Genomic DNA, 17906 nt, shown 5'->3' with positions numbered 1-17906 from the left:
TGTAGTAAATGAATGCTTCCAGAATCAGCCCGTATGAGGGTCTACCACTTGATAGTTTAGGAAGAATTATATTTGCATCTGTTTTAAGCAGTTTGAATGTTACGGCAGTGACTTAACTATGTTTTGTTAGGGGACACGCTTTAGTTTTGCCTCACTTCAGAGACCATCATGAGATACCTTGCTCCCACCAAGTTGGCTGCAGATCCCAAAGTGATGGATTTTCCAGGGTCCTCTAATATTTCTGCTTTCATGCCGGTATGCTCCAGAGCTAGTACTGTCCTATGGATTTGTCCAAATTTGATGTTCAAAGATTACAGCTATAGCATTAGGTCGAACTATACAAATTGCCAATAACGGGCCATTTGTCACCTACAAAAATGGTGATTTTTAGTTCAAAGTGTATATACCTGATTTCTCTGAGTGGCTTGCTGTAAGTCACTCAGCTGCCCAGGGGCAGAGCTAGGATTTGAGGGTAGAGCAGATGAATGACTCTTTTTCCAGTCCTATTTCCTAACGGGTTTATTCCTGCTTTTGAATTAAGGGTTACTTTCTCTAGACTGGTTCAAATTCCTGGAGATCTAGAATCCAAAGATATATGCCTCTCTTCCCAGGGATCTACTCATGATAATTAAGAATATCCAAACTGATGCAATAAGGTAATTAAAAAAATTAAAAACACTGATCTTTAAAATCAAATATATTACCTTTTCATAACATTTCTAGGCATATGCCAGTTGAAGACTAATCAAGAAAGGGTCTAATAACACCTGAATCACTTCAGTCAATTCTATTTGAATAGAGTTCTGAGGAACAATGAGGTAAAGGAGTAGACGTCAGTTTCAGTTGCCTGAAAAGAACACTAGCAAGAAAAACCGGACTCGGATTTTATTAGAATATTTTTCTTGGTGATGTTTTAATCTCTTCGCCTACTCAGTTCCTTCTCCATCATTTGGCTGATTCAATCTGTACCAAAGCGGTAGAAAAATAAACAAGCAGCCCACAACATTTTGGATACTCAAAAAGAGAAAGAGAAATGCTTAGAAAATATGTATGCTCTTAATTAATATTTTGCTTTCACTTTGAAATTGATCTAAAGCTGTTACGCAAGAGCTACGTTTCCCTTTTCGATGAAATGTTCTAGTTATTCATCAGCGTGACAGCCTGTAGTTACAGGTTGGAAACCAGCTACTACTGATACAAGTAATGCGTTACTACTCATTTTCCTGACCCTCAGATGGCCTGTTTTCAGCTTTTTTTTTTTTGCCAGAGGCTGCCTGCTAAGTTTTAGTGTAATGTGCCAATCATATATAGACCTTCCTGTGGAGGCCGCACTGTGTAATTCTGTCTCTGGTTCCCTGAATCTTTTCCCAGGACCCAGAGTGAAAAATTAACAGGAAATACCCACTCCCTGGAAATTTCAACCATGCAATCAGTAATATAAAACTAAGAACCTTTCGTAAATAATGAGAAGAGAGTTTCAACCCACACCACGCAAACCTAAACATCTGCTTTTAAGTTTTCACTTTTCCCCTTGGAAAAAAAAATCAAACCATCCCAAGCTTTGTGGTGTCAGTAATTTCACTCCCTTAAGTATGTACATAGAGCCCTGGGGCAAGGATAAAAAAAGCTATCCATATGAATGACCGAATGGACAGATTTGGCTTTAAGTATTGCTGTTTCAAATTTAACCTTAACTGATGATTGTTTCTCCTAAAAAGTTCTTGATTATTGCATCATCTTTTTGAGAATACAAAAATGTGGGAGAAGTTGCAGTGAGAGGGTCTTTGGCATGTTTGGGGAACTCAGACATAAAAACAGGGAATTCCAGAGTTCTCAGATCTACAGGTCAATCTTCCATAAATGAAGCTGATGATCTCTCTTTGAAGATCTGAGATTTCTTAAGACCTCTTCCTTACTTGAAAATCCTACCTTAGAGAAGATCACCAGGATGTGAGAGCGTTTCCCAGGAGGAATATGACTTTGACATTCATTCACCTGCGCTTACTTAGTTCACCAGAGGCTCTCTCACCATCTGGCAGAAAGGCCGAGACAGGAGACTGTCGGGGAGGGGCCAGGTGAGGTCTCTGTCGCAGAGCAGCCAGAGGTCATGGACGCCCCTATCCTGTGTTGAGCACACAGGCCTGGAGCTCAGTTTCCTGGATTTGATTTACAGTTCCCACATCTTTTAGTCGTGTGTCCTGAAACCAACACTTAACTTCTCTTTGTCTCCATTTATAAAGTTAGGATAAGAATAGGGTTTTTATGAGCTTTAAACGAATGAATACATGTCAATTATAAGATTAGTGCCCCACATATATTTGGCCCGTTTGCTATTATCTTCAGAATTCATTGCCGGAATGTGTAAAATCATTTACTGAGTGAAAAAAGATTTTGCAGGCTATACCTCCAAGTTTCATTCAAATGAAAAAAAAATTCGAATGGCCTGGTTGTAGCCACACCTCTGCTCTTAAATATGCTCTCTATAAATGGAATTAAATCAGAAGCGTAATTCTAATGACTAAGGAAGCTGCTTTTCAGTGGAAACAGTTGTTGAATTTTGGTAAAGCAGCCACTGCCCCTACCGCCCTTTCTACTAGTGCGTGGCCATTGAGCACTTCATATATTCTGGGCTGGAGCAAAAAGCCCTTTATGCAGACATTTATTTTGCATGGATTGTTTCGTGTAATTGTCAAAGCAATATTAAGGGCCAGATATTATCATGTCTATTTTGTAGATGTGGAAACTGAGGCACTGAAAAGTTCAATAATTTGCTCTCAGCCCATAGGTAGTAGGATAGGGAGCCAGGAAGCAAGCCAAGGTAATATGATTCCAGAAACCATGCCCCCAGTAACAGATGACAGTGTCCTTTCCTCAATTGACTATTACAACCCAAGTCGGGTATAATATCGAAATTTTGACTTTCTTAGAATGAGGTATAGCTGCTGTCAAAGGAAGACCAAATGACCTGACAGTGTATTACTAATACTCACATATATTAGAACAGTAAAAAAAAACAAACCCATACACATCTACATTTAGGGCGCTTGGTCCTCTGGGTACAGATGGTATATAACGATAATCCAATGCCTCTTCTGTATTGCAGTGTGGAATCTGGACTTTTGCAAAAACAACGAACAAGTATCAAAAGTTAATATATCAATATCCTGTATTATAGAACAGCAATTCATGTGCATACAAATGTATTTCACGATATAACACTTTATAACGCTCAATGTTAAGTGGGTGTGATTCTCATTTTTGTTTATATGATTTTTCTACACACATAAGGTGGATTTTTGGCCATGCTTTAAGCAATGTGTGTTAAGATCTTAAAATTTTGTTAAGATCAATTTTCAACAGAGACATGGCTGTTTAGAGAGAATCAAAGCAAAATGGAAAGGGCTGGGCAAGTAATACAGTGAAGTTACCCACAGATAGTGTTCTCTTTTAAATTAACATTCTGATGAAAGACTAACAAAATAATTCAGCTGCAGAACAGACAGTAACAAAATGAGGGATTTTCAGATATCAAACAGAGCATTGTAATGAGTTTGGGGTTTCAAAGAATAAAGAGAAATTCGCTGTACCCCAACTATGCTTAAAGTTGGATGGGCAAGAAAAACAGAAGTTTTCTTGACATAAGAAATGTCTGTGTTGATGTCAGATTTATAATTTCAAAACACTGGGTTAACATATAGAAAACGTGGGCTGCGAACAGCTATCCCAACTGCATACTTAAAGATGTTGCCTTCATTTGGACATTAACACCAGATGGTGGTGGCCAGGGCATCAAATGATCAGGAAGGACGAGGACCCCTGGTTCACTCTGGGCGGTTCTTTCTAATCTCTTTGACTGACAGTTCTGGTGGGCATGTGGAAGTGAGTTGCTCATCTACTGAAAGCAGTGTTTTCCTGGGATATCTTTTTTTGTGTGCATGGCATTTTTGAATTCACCCTCACCGGATTTCAGAGTGAAGAGTGGCTGGCTCTTAACAAATAGCTGCTGGAAATGGGACTGATAGCAACAACAACCATGGCTGACTTTCTTGAGCATCTACTATGTGCGCAGCTGAACTAAGCTCTCTATCTACCTTACCCCATTCAACTCTCACAACGACCCAAGAGAGGTACATGTCTTAAAGAGGGTTTCCCTGAGCAGAGCCTGAGACAAGGATTTGGGTGCAGGTGGTTTATTTGAGAGATGATTCCAGGAGGCAGAAGTGGGGACAGTGAGACAGGGAGGAAAGCCAAAAATGGCACCTGCATGGGCAGGTACTCTGTGAGGGTAACTGGGGCTCAGTCCTACTGGGGACAGCTGGGAACCAGGGCAGAACACACCTCAGAACTGTCCCACCCTGCAAAGGGGAAGCTGGGAGATTCACCCACAGACTCCTGGACCTCACTGGCAGAGGACTGTACCCAGGGCTGCTAACTCTGGGCTCTACCTACAGGGGGCTGAGCATTCCTGCAAAGAAAAGGCCCCAAGGCCACAGTGCAGAGCCCACTGCCCTGGCCCTAGGGATCTGCGTGCAGCTGTCCACCCCACATGGCATAAAGTAGGGAGCTTCAAGGGACCGTGGCCTGGCCACTACCCACTGCAGGACTAGCAGGTGCCCCAGAGTGGATAGGAGGAAACTGAGCTTAGAGAGGTTAAAGACTTGCTAAAGGAAAGCTGATTTATTCAGTCTCCTCTCCGGGGACCTCTCAAGGTTATGCCATGCACCACCCACCCCTGGCCCCAGTGCACAGCCTCTGCATAGGCAGCCGATCTTTCTCTCTCTGAATAAACTTCCAGGAGGACACCATCAGCACATCAGTACGGAGGGATAGAAACCACAGCATCAAGTCACTGGAGATGGAGTGGCTATTTAATGTCACCTCCAGCCCAATGCAGGTGACCCTCGCAGAGTCTGGGCCTGGAAGCCTGCAAGGTGGGGTGTCCCACTCAGCAGGGCCTCTGCCTCCTCTTAGCTCCCTGGCGGTCATTTTTAAGAGAGGATGTAATCCCCACCCACTGGTCTTAGTTTGCTTTGGGAAGTCACTTTATTTCATATTCCTGAAAATATGCAGGCACAATTTATGCTTTTCCACAGTATTTGTTTCTTCCAGACTAAATGTAGCCCAGTTCTTCTGGCAGTTCTTCATAAAATGTGATTTCCAGACTCATTTTCTTTGGTTACATCCCTCTGTCCACACCTGTGTCCAGGGGCACTTGCCCACAGCCCCTGGGGCGCTGAGAGCCTTTAAGGGTGTGCAGCTCAGTGTCTTCCACCGTCCCGACAGTTTACTTTTGCTACTGCCAAGTGGCCGCTCTGCAGTGTCATTGGGCTCACTGGCAAATGGGCGCACGGGATGTGATACGGGCCTGGGTGTGACATGCACGTACTGGAACATGTGGGAACTCTGCTAAGGGGTATATGAGAAAGTAGGGTCAGAGCAGTCTACAATCTAAGCACATGAGCTGGTGCTCAAAGGGGCAGGACTAGGGGGGTAAAGCTGGACACCTTCGCACATGGTGAGATGAGACACTGCTCACCAGGGGAGTGACCGCCCTGTGATTGTCGCCTTCACAGACATCTAGGTGTTCATCATGATTTCTAATTTTCTTCTCTTTTGGAACACACAGTAGGATTATATCAATTTTGCCCCTACTTCCAAGCTGAATCAATTACGAGCTGGTATGTGATTGTCTATGTTTCTTTCTCTGCTGGGACAAACCCTAAGGCCTCAGAATAATACTGTGTAACGTGAGATGGTGGGTCCCGAGGGACTACATTGGGAAGAAACACCATGACGACTCTCTTCAGACGTAGCGTGAGAAATAAACCAGTATTGTTGTACATTATTGTTAACAGCAGTGACATTTTATTACTATACATTTGGTTTACAAATTTAAGATTTTACCACCTAAGCATTAAGGAATTCGCTAGCAAAAACAATGAGACTCCTTGGTAGACACTACAAATGTGAATCCAGGTTTGAGAATGACAGAAAAAGTGATGTAACGTCACCATACTTCGCTTCGGCTGTGCATTCAGGAAAAAGTCCTGATGCACATGGTTAAAAACCTTTTATGATTCTAAGCCACTGACAGTTTAGGATTGCTTGTTACCGCAGCATGACCTAGCCTTTCCTGATACATTTGTGCAGTCACCTGTCCTTAAATCTTATTTTGCATATTTAAAAGTATGCTGTGACCAGTCAAATATTCAGAACCCTTGTTCTTTATATTTAGTGCCTACAACTTCAGTGAGGACTGGAGATGTGGTTCGATTAGCAGAGAAGACAAAGCTGACGCAGAGCTCAGTTTTTAAACAGGGCACCCACACTCTGGGAGAGGGGGTTGGGGTGTGGGGGGGAGGAATATAAAGGGAGGAAGGAGACCAGGAGAGAATGCTTCAGTGGGAGCAGCTAAGACCCCAGGGCCAAATGCTACTTACCAGAACACTGAAGTCCACTGCCTTTGTATCCCTGCTTGCATGTACACTTGAAGGATCCTTGGGTATTGAGGCAATTAGCGTAGAGGCTGCACGCATGGGTATTCAGAGCACATTCATTTGTATCTGTAAATGCGAACATTCCTATGAACAACCTTGTGGCAACAGGGCTTGCTGAAAGACTATCTCTTACACTTGAACTCAGGGGCCCACCACTCAACACCTCCAGTAAATCAAGTGTGGCCCGAGGGCTGTTCAAAACCCCCATGGCCTTGGCCCAGAGCCCTGGCATTGTGGACCCCCGGTGTGGAGGGAGTGGGTCTGCAGCTCACCTCCCCCACAGCCATCTCATCTGCTTCTCAATACTACTGAAATCTGTAACATGCTTATGTTCTGTTTTTCTTACCGTTTTCATTTGTCTAATTTAGAACTCAGTAACGATATCAGAAAATAAATTCTGTACATGGAAGGGCTTGGAATATCTAACCGACAAAGAACAAGAGGACAGTATGGGCTAGGAATAACTGACATCATCTGAATTTATAGGCATTTTGTCCAAAGATGGCCAGGGGCAAGGGTCAGACTGGTGTGAGCTCGTCCACTGGATGTAGACTTGGAAAGTTTGCCAAATTCACCCAGTGAGAGGTTCATCGGCCTCCTTCTCCATCCCACTTGCTGCCTAGGCTTTTATAGACCTACACGCACAGAATGGCCTGTTGTTTTCATTTAGCTGCAAAGGGAGCTCAGATGCTAATCTTAATTGCATTTAAAATCACAAAGATTTGTTTCCTTCAGAAGCTCTCCCTGTGAATTACCCCTTGCCCTGTGGAACCCCCTCAGGTGCCAGGGAAGAGGCTTCTATGCTGTGACCAGGCATCACTGGCTTGCAGACCTGGTGAGTCTGCGGCAGGGCGTGGGGTCCACGAACACGAGACTCGAGCAGCGGGAATTTTACCAGCCTGTTTAGGAGGGCCTTTGTGTTTGAGATGCCTTGAGGCCAGAGCTGTGGAGGCTTCACAAGACAGTTCAAAACCCAGGAACTGGGTTTTGCCCAGTTTCCATTTACACAGGGCATGTCCCGCCACACTGAGGGTGGGGTTGAAAGAAATCTTACTTTCCCCCCAACTGTAAGCTTTCCACGTCATGCACATGTTTGCTGCACGTTATGTGACTAGGAATCTATAGAGGCCCGAATTTCCCATCCGGCCTCATCCTGCCGTACATCAAGGGCCCCGGGAATGCGCCCAAAGGCCCCCCAAATACCCTGCTTCACTTGCTCACTGAGACTTGCAGTCCCTTCACTAAAGGCTACAATATTTTATTTCTCACATATCTGGCCAATGGCTGACTGCTTCCAAAATCTAATGTGCTTCGGTGACCCTGGAAAGGGAGTATTTTAGGGGATTTGGAGCTTGAAACATGAAAGGGCTTAAAGAGACTAGAGGAAGAAGTACGTGTTTTCCATCTCCTTCATCTTTTCTGATATCACCCCTGAAGGAAAGTTATGAACATATCACTGAGATGAAGATTAAACAGGCCTTGTTATTCTTCCTTTGATCAAAGACACAAACTGCTTTATTGCTCCTATTTTTAGATATGTACCTGGAGAATAAAAATTAAAAACAAAACCAACCAACTTTTTAAAAAGCCCACAACAATCACCTCAAGGTATTTGCCCCCAGAATATATAGATGGAATTTTCTTACTTTAAATCTTTACCTACCTGGCATCACATAATTCATGCCATCAGAGTTCCCTAAATGCCAGAAACTTAAAAAAAAAAGTCATTCTTCTGTGTTGTGAGGCTGGTCAATACAGTAGATTATTCAATTTACAGACTGCATTGACATTAAAATATGTGCAGGGAATGCCTACATGTTTGGTCGGGAGAAGAAGAAAGGCAAACGGGCCACCAACTCTTACCTACACAGTCATGTCGGCCCCGAGTGTATTTCAGTTCAAAACCAACATGACATTTGCAGTAAAAGCTTCCAAATGTATTCACACATCTTCGGTTATAGCGGCAGACGGCTCTACCAGAGGCACATTCATCAATATCTAGGATGCAGAAGCAGGGGTCAGAGTGGGCGAGAAAAAGCGCTCTCCCCACCAACTGCACACGCGCACGCGCACGCACACACCCGCGCGCAGTTATTCTGGTGCCAACATCATCTCCTCCAGCCAGCCTTTAGATCTCCTACGCATGCTCACAGCTCGTCCCCTTACATATTTATATAACATTGCATATCTTCTTTTAGACGCATTACCTCGCAGTAATGTCAGTAATTACATTCACATCTCTCCTGGAAGGCCCTGGTTCTTCTGGGGCAAGGGGCATGTGTCTGGCACCTGGTACATATACATTACATGTTTGCTGACTGAGTCCATATTCTTCCAGCTATGTGTGTTGTACAGCATGTACAATTTTTGAAAACAGATCAGATAGCTACACTTTAAGCAAACGGAATACACACACATTAAAATTTTACATTTAATAAAATGTCGAATTTATTTGAAAATTCTTTTTGTAAAGAATTATTTCATTAGCAAACTCCGCCAAGCCTCTTAAAATATTGACCCAAATCACAGAAATGTGGCTTCCTAAGAATGCACTTCAACATAAATTGTGGGTCAAGTTCAATGATGTAATGATGCAACTTGAGCAGACAACAGGCTTCTTTCCTGCTCTACCATTGAGAGTCAAGTTACAGACGGATGGACAGCTATGCTGACCAAAATATTAGGTCTCAGGCTTTGCTTTAACTTTCAAATGTCAAACTGAATATGCTTTCTGTTATTTTGGACTTGTGATTAAACATGCAAGGTGTTGGCTTACCATTCTCTTTGCATTCTTAAAATAATAAATAAGTGTCAGATTGACCAAAATTATTTTGCAGTGATCTCTTTCATGTGGATCATCTTTTCCATCCCATAAAATGGCACCGGACAAATGAAAGAGGTGGATGAAACTTTGGATTCAGTTCCGTCAAGAACTGTCTTGTCATGTAAATTTTATTTTACTAAGGAGTACTAAACTCTGTGAGTCTAATTATTATCTCTGATTAGTCTCAGAGAGCAAAACCAAATTTTTAATTTACAAGTATTGTTTTAAAAAGTCTTTAACTAAATCAGAGAATTATGTGGCTGAACTTTCTAAATGAAGCTTATCAAATTATATGCATTTAGAACAATTAAACATCTAGCACCTTGACTGAAAAATAGCTCTATTGCAGTAAAAGAATAATATTAAATTATACTGATATTTGCTTATTTAAATAAAGAACTGTTTCAACATTCTAATTTGCTTTGGAATCCCTTATTAATTCTATACATTTGCTTGCTCTAAACATTATGGATATTCAGTGCCATACACTCAAGCGCAGTACTATGAGTGTATACAATTTGGTGGTTGAACATAATTCAAATGCACAAGGGAACCAAGGTGCAAAGTGAATAAAGTGCTGCATTGATTCGGGAGGGCACCCTGTGGGCGCCCCACCCGCTGTCCCTTGGCAGTCATCTGGCCTGAGGCTGCACCTGTGACATTCTGCTCTGAACCCCACTGGGGCGGGCTGGAAGTCCGTGTTCTGGAACAGCAACCCTAGCAAAGAAGGGCAGGAGTTGGTGCCTAAACATCCAGGGCCCTTGCCCCAGAGGGCACATCTGAAGACAGCTTCCCTGTCTCCCAGAGGTGCGCAGCTGTTTCACCTGCTCGCAACTCAGCCAGCGTTGGTGCCTTCCCTTCCCCACTCCTCCCCGTGTCCACAGGGATCACCTCCCAAAGCAACTACTTACTCGGGGTCACTTCTCCGGGAGCCAAACCAAGACAAAAACTAAAATAAGGGAGAGGGATGGACCAAAGTGCTAAGCCACAGATCTGACTAAATTCAGTTGTAAGTGAAGGCTTTCTCTGCTCCTTTAATTAACATTATTGATTTCATCTGCTCATTTTTTCCCAAGAGGAATTGCTTATGGAGAGCCTAGTTTATACAATTTAGAGCAAGTTTCAAAGATGGTGTGAAACTGGTTACATGCTAACTCAAACAATGTAGAAGGTGTATAGTATTTTCAATAATCTTCTATCGTAAAAAAATAAGTACATTTTTTTCCAGGAAAATTATTACTTAGAATGCAGAATGAAGCCCAGTGGTGCCTATGATCTTATTCATTGACTGACAACAATAAGGGGGTTTCCACTGGATGAAAGCTTAAGTCAAATGTGCAGGGTAAATGCACTAAGATAAAATTGCCTTTTTCATTTTTAACTATGGCATTAGACAATCCCAAAATAGCAAGAGTTCTTTCTAGCACCCTAAAGTGTGTCTAGAGTATATGCAGCTAAAAACACCTTAGAAATGGACATAAATCTGTACTTTTAGGAGCTTTCATTGTCTGGGCAACAAGCAGATGGTGATGAATGAAAAAGAAGGAATTCAGTACAGCGAGAAGTCAAGGGAGGCGGAGGGGGAGCGGAGGCGGTTCCCGCTGCTCTACCTATAGACTCTTCCATTTGGGGCCAGGCGGAGTCCCCAGGACGGACACAGACACCGCGGCCCTTCCTCCGTGTCTTCACAGCCGTACTGGCAGTTTGTCATGGCACATGTCCTAGAGTCTGAAAAAGTAGACAAGGATTAAGCTTTTCCTCCCAAGATGATGAAAGGGGCTCACTGAGAAACGATCTCTGATTCTAGGGCATTAAAAGTAGAGTGTGTCATGGTACTGTAGGGAGGCTTTGCTGTCCGAATCCCAAATGGTATCTAGGCAGGGGTGGTGTCTGGGGCCCCATGGTCTGCTTTGTGGCCAATGTATTGAATTTGTCGGTCTTGAGGGACGGTGTGCATGCTGCTCAGTTACCAAAGGCTACATCTCTCCCACTCCTTTATGTCCCCGGCTGGCCCCCAGGGGCAGATAGTCAACCTCTGAGGCAGATGACCAATGTGAGTAATTAGGGTACAAGAATCCATTCTACAGAGCTCTCCATGCATATCTAGCCTCAGTAAGAGTCACTGGAGTCATGAGACTTGCTCTATTAGGGTGCCTGTATTAAAACATGTGGCAGATACAACTGCTCAGCTGCCATTCTGGACCCCCCTTTCTCTTGTCATTCCCATTACTGGGGCTGGAAAGCCAGATACTCGTCTTTTTTCCAAGCTTCTCTAACAGTAACAAAGAGTGGCCATGTGACCCAGTTGTGGCCAAAGAGATATAAAGATAAGTCTGCTGGAGGGAATGAAGCTTCTGGAAAAGATGCCGCTGCATGATAAAAGGGATAGGCATGAAAGAGATGTTTATTCATTGGCATCACTCATTTTCCCTTTGTCTTGCTTGCTTACCTTAAATATATGTGTGATATCTGGAGCCCAGGCATGAGGCCACAAGCATGGGAATGAAATCAATACCCTGAGGCTGCAGAGACTGAGTCCTTGCTGAACTGTTCTGGAACTGCCTGCCTCCAGCTTTTATAGTAAATGAGATAATTTAGTTAGAGTTTTTTGTAACTTGTTGCTAAACATAACTTATCTTACAAAAATTCATTTCCTGAGCGGAAGTCTAGTATGTGTGGATCATAATCGTCTACAACAGGGGAGCAAGGTGAATATACTCCCTTTATCCACTGCCATGCATGAAATGCCAATCACCCTGCTGGACAAAAGAGACTGTACAGGGCCAGGTGAAACAAAATCAACATCCAAGACAGAGGTCCAGGGTTACCTGGACTTTTTGAGCTGTAAGCAGGGAGGCACTGACAACCCTTACGTATAGAGAAGTAGACAAAGAGGGCATAAGATGAGCTATATAGGTCAAGGTAATGTAACAAACACCTATCGATGGTTATAGTTCTAGTTTATTCTTTCTTCTCTTTAGTTGTCTTCTTTTAAAATTAATCTTCGACATTTAGCTAACTCTATCTTCCCATTTAGGGAAAGATATCTTTTTGGCACTGATTAGGCTTTCATGGAATGTTTCAGAAACATCCGTTAGCATATATCTTTTTTAAAAGGTTAAGTGATTATTATAAAAGCCTGGATAGTGGTTTCCATGGGTCGGTGGAGGTTCTGGGAAAGTTCTATTTGGTAGTGGTTCACAGGTACTTGCTTTATAAAAATTCATTAAGCTATTTACTTATCTTTTGTGGGTTTCTGTTTAATTTATAATACTAATGATTTTTTAAAAAGAGACTCTTTGAATGCCTGCTCTATCTCTTAAGCTTGCTTGCTAACAGAGGCTCTAGATGAGTGATGGTGTTGGGGCACTTTGCCAAGGAGGGACAGTACAAGGACAGGCCAGGGGAGTGGCAAGCCAGGGGCTGGCCAAGATTTTATAACCGCAGGAAGGCCCGGAGGGGCTGGGGAGTCCACAGGCCTCTGAAACCACAGGAAGCTAGCAGAAAACATGGGCTCCAGGGCTGCTGGGGGCTGCAGAGCCAAGGAAAGAGAGATGGGCAAGGACGGGGGCAGAGGGAGGAGGAGAGACAGGCAGGGAGGATGCGTTTGCCTTTTGGCTGTGACAGAAAACCTGAAAAGCCTCCCCTCTTGATAAATGAATGGATCAAGACTCTTGCCCTCCCATAGGACACGGGTTTCTCTCTGTCACAGAAGGGCTTTTCTTTTCAAGAATGTGAAACGGCAATGTATTCTGAACAAGAGTCACTAATCTTTGAGCCTGGGACAAGGGGCGTGAGAAAGGTAGTTGCTGGGAAGAACTGATGTCCCCAGATGGAATTTAAATGTGCCACCTCCCTAAAATAATATGCTTATCTTCATGAAGTACCCAATACATCCCTGCATACAGATATCTTTAACCTCTTTTTCTCCCCAGTTAGTCTTTTGATTTAAAAAGTAAGTGTCCTGGATAGGCAAATTCATGGAGACAGAAAGCAGTTTAATGGTTGCCAGAGGCTGGGGGCTGGGGGGAGGAGTGGCTGCTCGTGGGTATGGATTAACTTCTGGGGTGACGGAGGTGGGGATGGTTGTACAATATCATGAGTATACTAAATGCCACTGAACTGTAGTTTAAAATGGTGACTTTCATGGTATATATATGTATTTTACCATATATATTTTTTTAAGTGTTCAAAGATGTTTTAGCCTAGGGTGATGTTAGGGTTTGCTTTGTTTTAATCACTAGGTCAACTTTTCCCCAAGCATCAGATGGTGAAGGTCAAGCCTCCAAGTCTGACTGAAAACAGCCTGGCTGTTGAAACTTACCCACACACGTGGCATCCGGCATGAGCATGTGGCCGCTGAGGCAGAAGCACTTGCAGTTGCCATGCGTATTCACACATCTGTGTTGGCATGGCCGGGGTTTCATTCCACACTCATTCACATCTGTAGGGGGCAGTTAGAAAACAGAGCAAGGTTAACTGAATTGGGAAACATCCAGATGTGGAACTGAGCTGCCTTCCTGGACCATCCTCGTAGGGCACATGGCACAATAGCTCGTCTCTTCTCTGCCCATCATTAAAATTCCATTTTGAAGGATTAGTGAGCATGTGGAGCCAACAGAGTGATCATACACCACTGGAGGGAAGGTAAATGGGCACAACCACTTCCAAAACCTGTTTGGCAGAATCTGCTAAAGATAGACACAGACACACCCACCCATGACCTAACCATGCCACTCTTAGGTATATGCCCAGTAGAAACATGGGTATGTGCTCACCAAAAACACATGTACTGAAATGATCGTAGCGGTGCTATTCTTAATCGCCCCAAGCAGGAAAGACTACAAATATCTCCCAAGAGAAGGAAAGATAAATGACTGTATACTCAGGCAATGGAATACTATACAGCAAGAGACTGAACAAACTATGACCATAAGCAACAATGGATGAAGTGCCCAAACACAGCACTGAGTACTAGACACTGGATATGAATGAATACCTTAGAGACCAGGCACAACTAATCTGATGTAAGAGGTCAAGATGTAGTTCCTTGGGTGGGAGCGGGGAGTGGGGAGGTAAGTCACTGGAGGGCAGCAAGAGGGGTCTTCGGGTAGGCTGCTAAGTTTGTCTCAATCTGGATACCAGTTACATGGGGGTGCTTTTGAAAATTCACTGAGCTATACTTTTTTGATATAGGTACAATTCTGTGTGTATTCTATTTGAATTCTAACAAATTAGAAATGTATAGCTTAGATACTTCTGCCTTTACTGCTGTCCCAGGCAGCCTGTGACAGATGCTGACAGCCCCCTGCTTTCAGCTGTCATTGTATATACCAGGCGGCCCTGGCTCACGCCTTTCTAGACAGAGCCCTGCCAGCTATTGGTGGTCAGGTCACAGCACAATAATTAATCCCATGTAAGGATGTTCTGAGGATGCAACTAAATAAGAAGTTTGTAAAACTGTGTGCAGATCGACACCAACTGTGTAAATAAAGCATAGTTTAATAAACAAAGCTGGAGAGGCTAGGCCTTAAATGCTAATAGTGGTCATCTCCAGGTAGTAGATGCAGGGGGACTTTGTTCTCAGTGCTTTTCAGTGTTTTCTAAAAAGAAAAGGTAAACATTTTTATATTAGAATAAAAAACGATACAGGAAGAAAAACATCTTTAACAGCAATCATGGGTAGAGGAGCTTGTCCTTAGAAATGTGGTCGAGTGGCTGCCTCATGTCTTAATTCCCTCAAGGAAGGTATAGAAAGGAGAAAAGAACCAAATTCCATATAAAACCGAAATTCAGCATGGCTACAGGTAAAGCGTATCCTTGAAAATGAGGAAGGGGAGGCTTTCGCCTCTGCCAAGAACTTCATATGGGGATTTTCTGACGCCTTTGCTGGACATTTGAAACCTCTTCTCCGTGCCTGCCTCCTCCACCCTACCGTCTCCTGCATGGACCCGAAGCACTTCAAAAGGGGGAACTGAAAAATGCTAACTGGATGTAACAGGAAACCCAGGAACACCCCATCCCTTGGCCCTAACTCAGAGTGACTCACTCGTCTCTTGGAAGCAGCATTGTGGGGAGAGACAGAGTGGAGAGCTGAGACCTGTCGCCGATAATGGATGTGCGTGGACTTTGATCAGGCTGCCCTGGGAGGGAGGCTGTGGGGGAGACAGACAGTCCCAAACCTGAGCCAACTGGACCACTCCCCCAACACTCATATTTTACTGGGACTTGAAAACCAGCATGAAAAAATATCATCTCTATTCCAAATCTCTTGAGATGGTATCTTGGGACAAAATCCAAGACATGTGGAAAAACAGGTTTTCTGGTGTGAACTCCTTGCGAAAGGATGCAGCTGAATCACTACTTAGGAGAGCAGGATCCTTGAAGCACCTCTGGCAAGTGGTTGCGTGTGGCTCTAAGTAACAGCTTAGGGTGCCGGCCTCGAGGCTGGTGGGAGGACATGAGAGTCCGAGAGATTCCTCTCAGAGGCTGCAGACCGGCAGCTCAGAGAAGGGCCATTTCAGTGTATGCAGCTAACCTCTGAGCTCAGTGGCCAGGGCTGGGGACTGCAGAGTGGAGGGGTGCCTGCCTTCCAGGAACCCCACTCCCCCTTCTAGGGCCCTGGCAGCCTTTTATAAGAGCTGCTGAACTTGACCTGCTGCCTTTGGCCAAGTGCATTACAGGACTGGGGACACTTTCTTAATTCTTGCAGGTTTCTTCATGCCAGGGCTTCTCAGCCTCAGCGCCTTTTCTATTAAATGTTTTGTGTTAGCTCTGGTCACAGTGGGGACTGGGGGAGGGTGCTCTCACTTTTTCATTAATATCCTTTTGCATTGTTGGATTTTTTTTAGCAAAAAATATGCAGTACTTCAGTAGCTTAAAAACACAATAAAAATAATTTGTTTTGAGGAAAAAGCCTTTTATTTGGCATCCTAACAAAAACATCAGAATGACTTATATTTTTCTAGAAGAGATTGACTGAAAACTAGTTCTGAAACTACTTTCATTTGGAGATTTGAGTTAAAATCTACGAAATCCTGCCCTAGAGTGTGTCACAAGTCTCACTGCAATGATCGAATTGCCTCGGAAAGCTCTGGGGTAGGTGTGTACTAGGTCCTGGTCTGTAGTACTGACTTTGACTGCAGGTTTTCCCGGCATATCCTGCGAAGCATCGACATTGGTTTGGCCCCACACACTCAGCGAACTTGCATCGAGGCTCACACGTAGCTGTGGAAAGGAAAAGTGTTTTGATGGTAACAGAACAGGAGTCGTTAGCACAGTAGAATGTGTGTATGTCAAACTCAGCCACCTTCTGTAGGGCAGAGAAATCCCTGGGGTATATAAAGGATGCTCTGCTTCCTCTCCAGTCTGTTTTCACCTTTGAGATAACGGAAAGGGTTTTGCTTGTGAACAAGATCCTCCCACCCTCCGCCATCTTTCCACCTCAAAGAGCACAAAGTCATCGCACCTTTGCTCAGCTCTGCCGGGCTCCAGCGGCGCTCCAGGAAAAGCAAGGAGCCCTGGATCACAGTTAGCTACTTCTGCATGTGAAACACTAAACATTCAACAGAAAAGGGAGAATGGGCGAGTCAGAAAAGACACTCAAGAAATCCTAAGCAACAACCAAGGTCCCTCTCCTTTTTGTCACTTGCCTCTTTTTTCTTTCCCGTATTTCCTCTATTTTTCTTTCGAATGACCAAAATCCTTTAACACTGAGTTTTATCAGTCAAAATGAACAACCCAGGGATTAGAGGCAGGAGATGCTGCCTCCAGCCCTAAGGATGGGACCCGACAGCACGAGGGGGACGGGGCACGGTGGGGGCAGGACTTGTTTTTCTGTGTTGTTCACTTCTGTATCATGACGCAAACTAGGCATGCAACAGAGAACTGTTGAATGAAACAGTGGGAGAAACCAGGATAGGATGTTTAACTGATTGAGCTACAGGTAAGAATAAATAGTCCAAGATCATGGAAAGTTTGAGTTCAGCTCAGAGGGAGGAGATACGGAGAAAAAACAGTAGATAGGAAAAAAGGAAAATGGACAAACTCAAAGAGAGAGAAAATATAATGAACCAGAGAGAAAAGAGTGTGTAGGGAGTCAAGGGCCCTCCGCAGTTTCTGGATCTAATCAGAGCTCTGGAAACAGCTACTGTGTGAAAAGATGACCTGGAGATTACCCAGGAATGCTGCCTGCTTTTCTGCCCACTAATTCTCTGGCTCATAGCAGGTCTACCTCTAAGCAAGCTTGTTCTTAACACCCCAGCATCTTCCCCTTCAACCCCAGACCCTATTTTTTATTAATTCGACATTTATCTCCCAGTTACCTGGACTCACAATTCTCAGTCATCTCTATTTCTTCCTGTCCCCAAACCAATTAATTACAACATCCTATTCCAGTTTCTACCACCAGCTCATTCACTGAATGAATCGAATGCTCACCGAGCTAACGGGAGCCACCCTGCCCAAACATACCTGGGAGATCACGCCATGACCTGTGCTAAACTGACACAGGGGTCTGACAGCCTAAGCCCTGGTTTCTGGGCAGGACAAATTCTACTGGGCAATTAACACCCCAGAGCTCCCTG

At 43.9% G+C, this 17906-nt stretch overlaps 1 protein-coding gene across 1 annotated transcript in view; it reads right to left on the bottom strand.

Annotated features, from left to right (window-relative positions):
* The window catches only part of EGFL6 (EGF like domain multiple 6), a 65250-nt gene that overhangs the window by 13426 nt on the left and 33918 nt on the right, over positions 1-17906 (bottom strand). The window contains 6 exon segments of the mRNA XM_057495979.1: positions 6441-6563; positions 8361-8495; positions 10260-10270; positions 10932-11049; positions 13646-13765; positions 16456-16548. Of these exon segments, the coding sequence (XP_057351962.1) occupies positions 6441-6563; positions 8361-8495; positions 10260-10270; positions 10932-11049; positions 13646-13765; positions 16456-16548 (600 nt within the window).

Source organism: Manis pentadactyla, chromosome X (assembly GCF_030020395.1).
Source record: "Manis pentadactyla isolate mManPen7 chromosome X, mManPen7.hap1, whole genome shotgun sequence".
In the NCBI taxonomy this organism is placed as follows: domain Eukaryota; kingdom Metazoa; phylum Chordata; class Mammalia; order Pholidota; family Manidae; genus Manis; species Manis pentadactyla.
The sequence above is the reverse complement of the archived record's forward strand: the minus strand, read 5'-3'. Positions and strand labels throughout refer to the sequence as shown.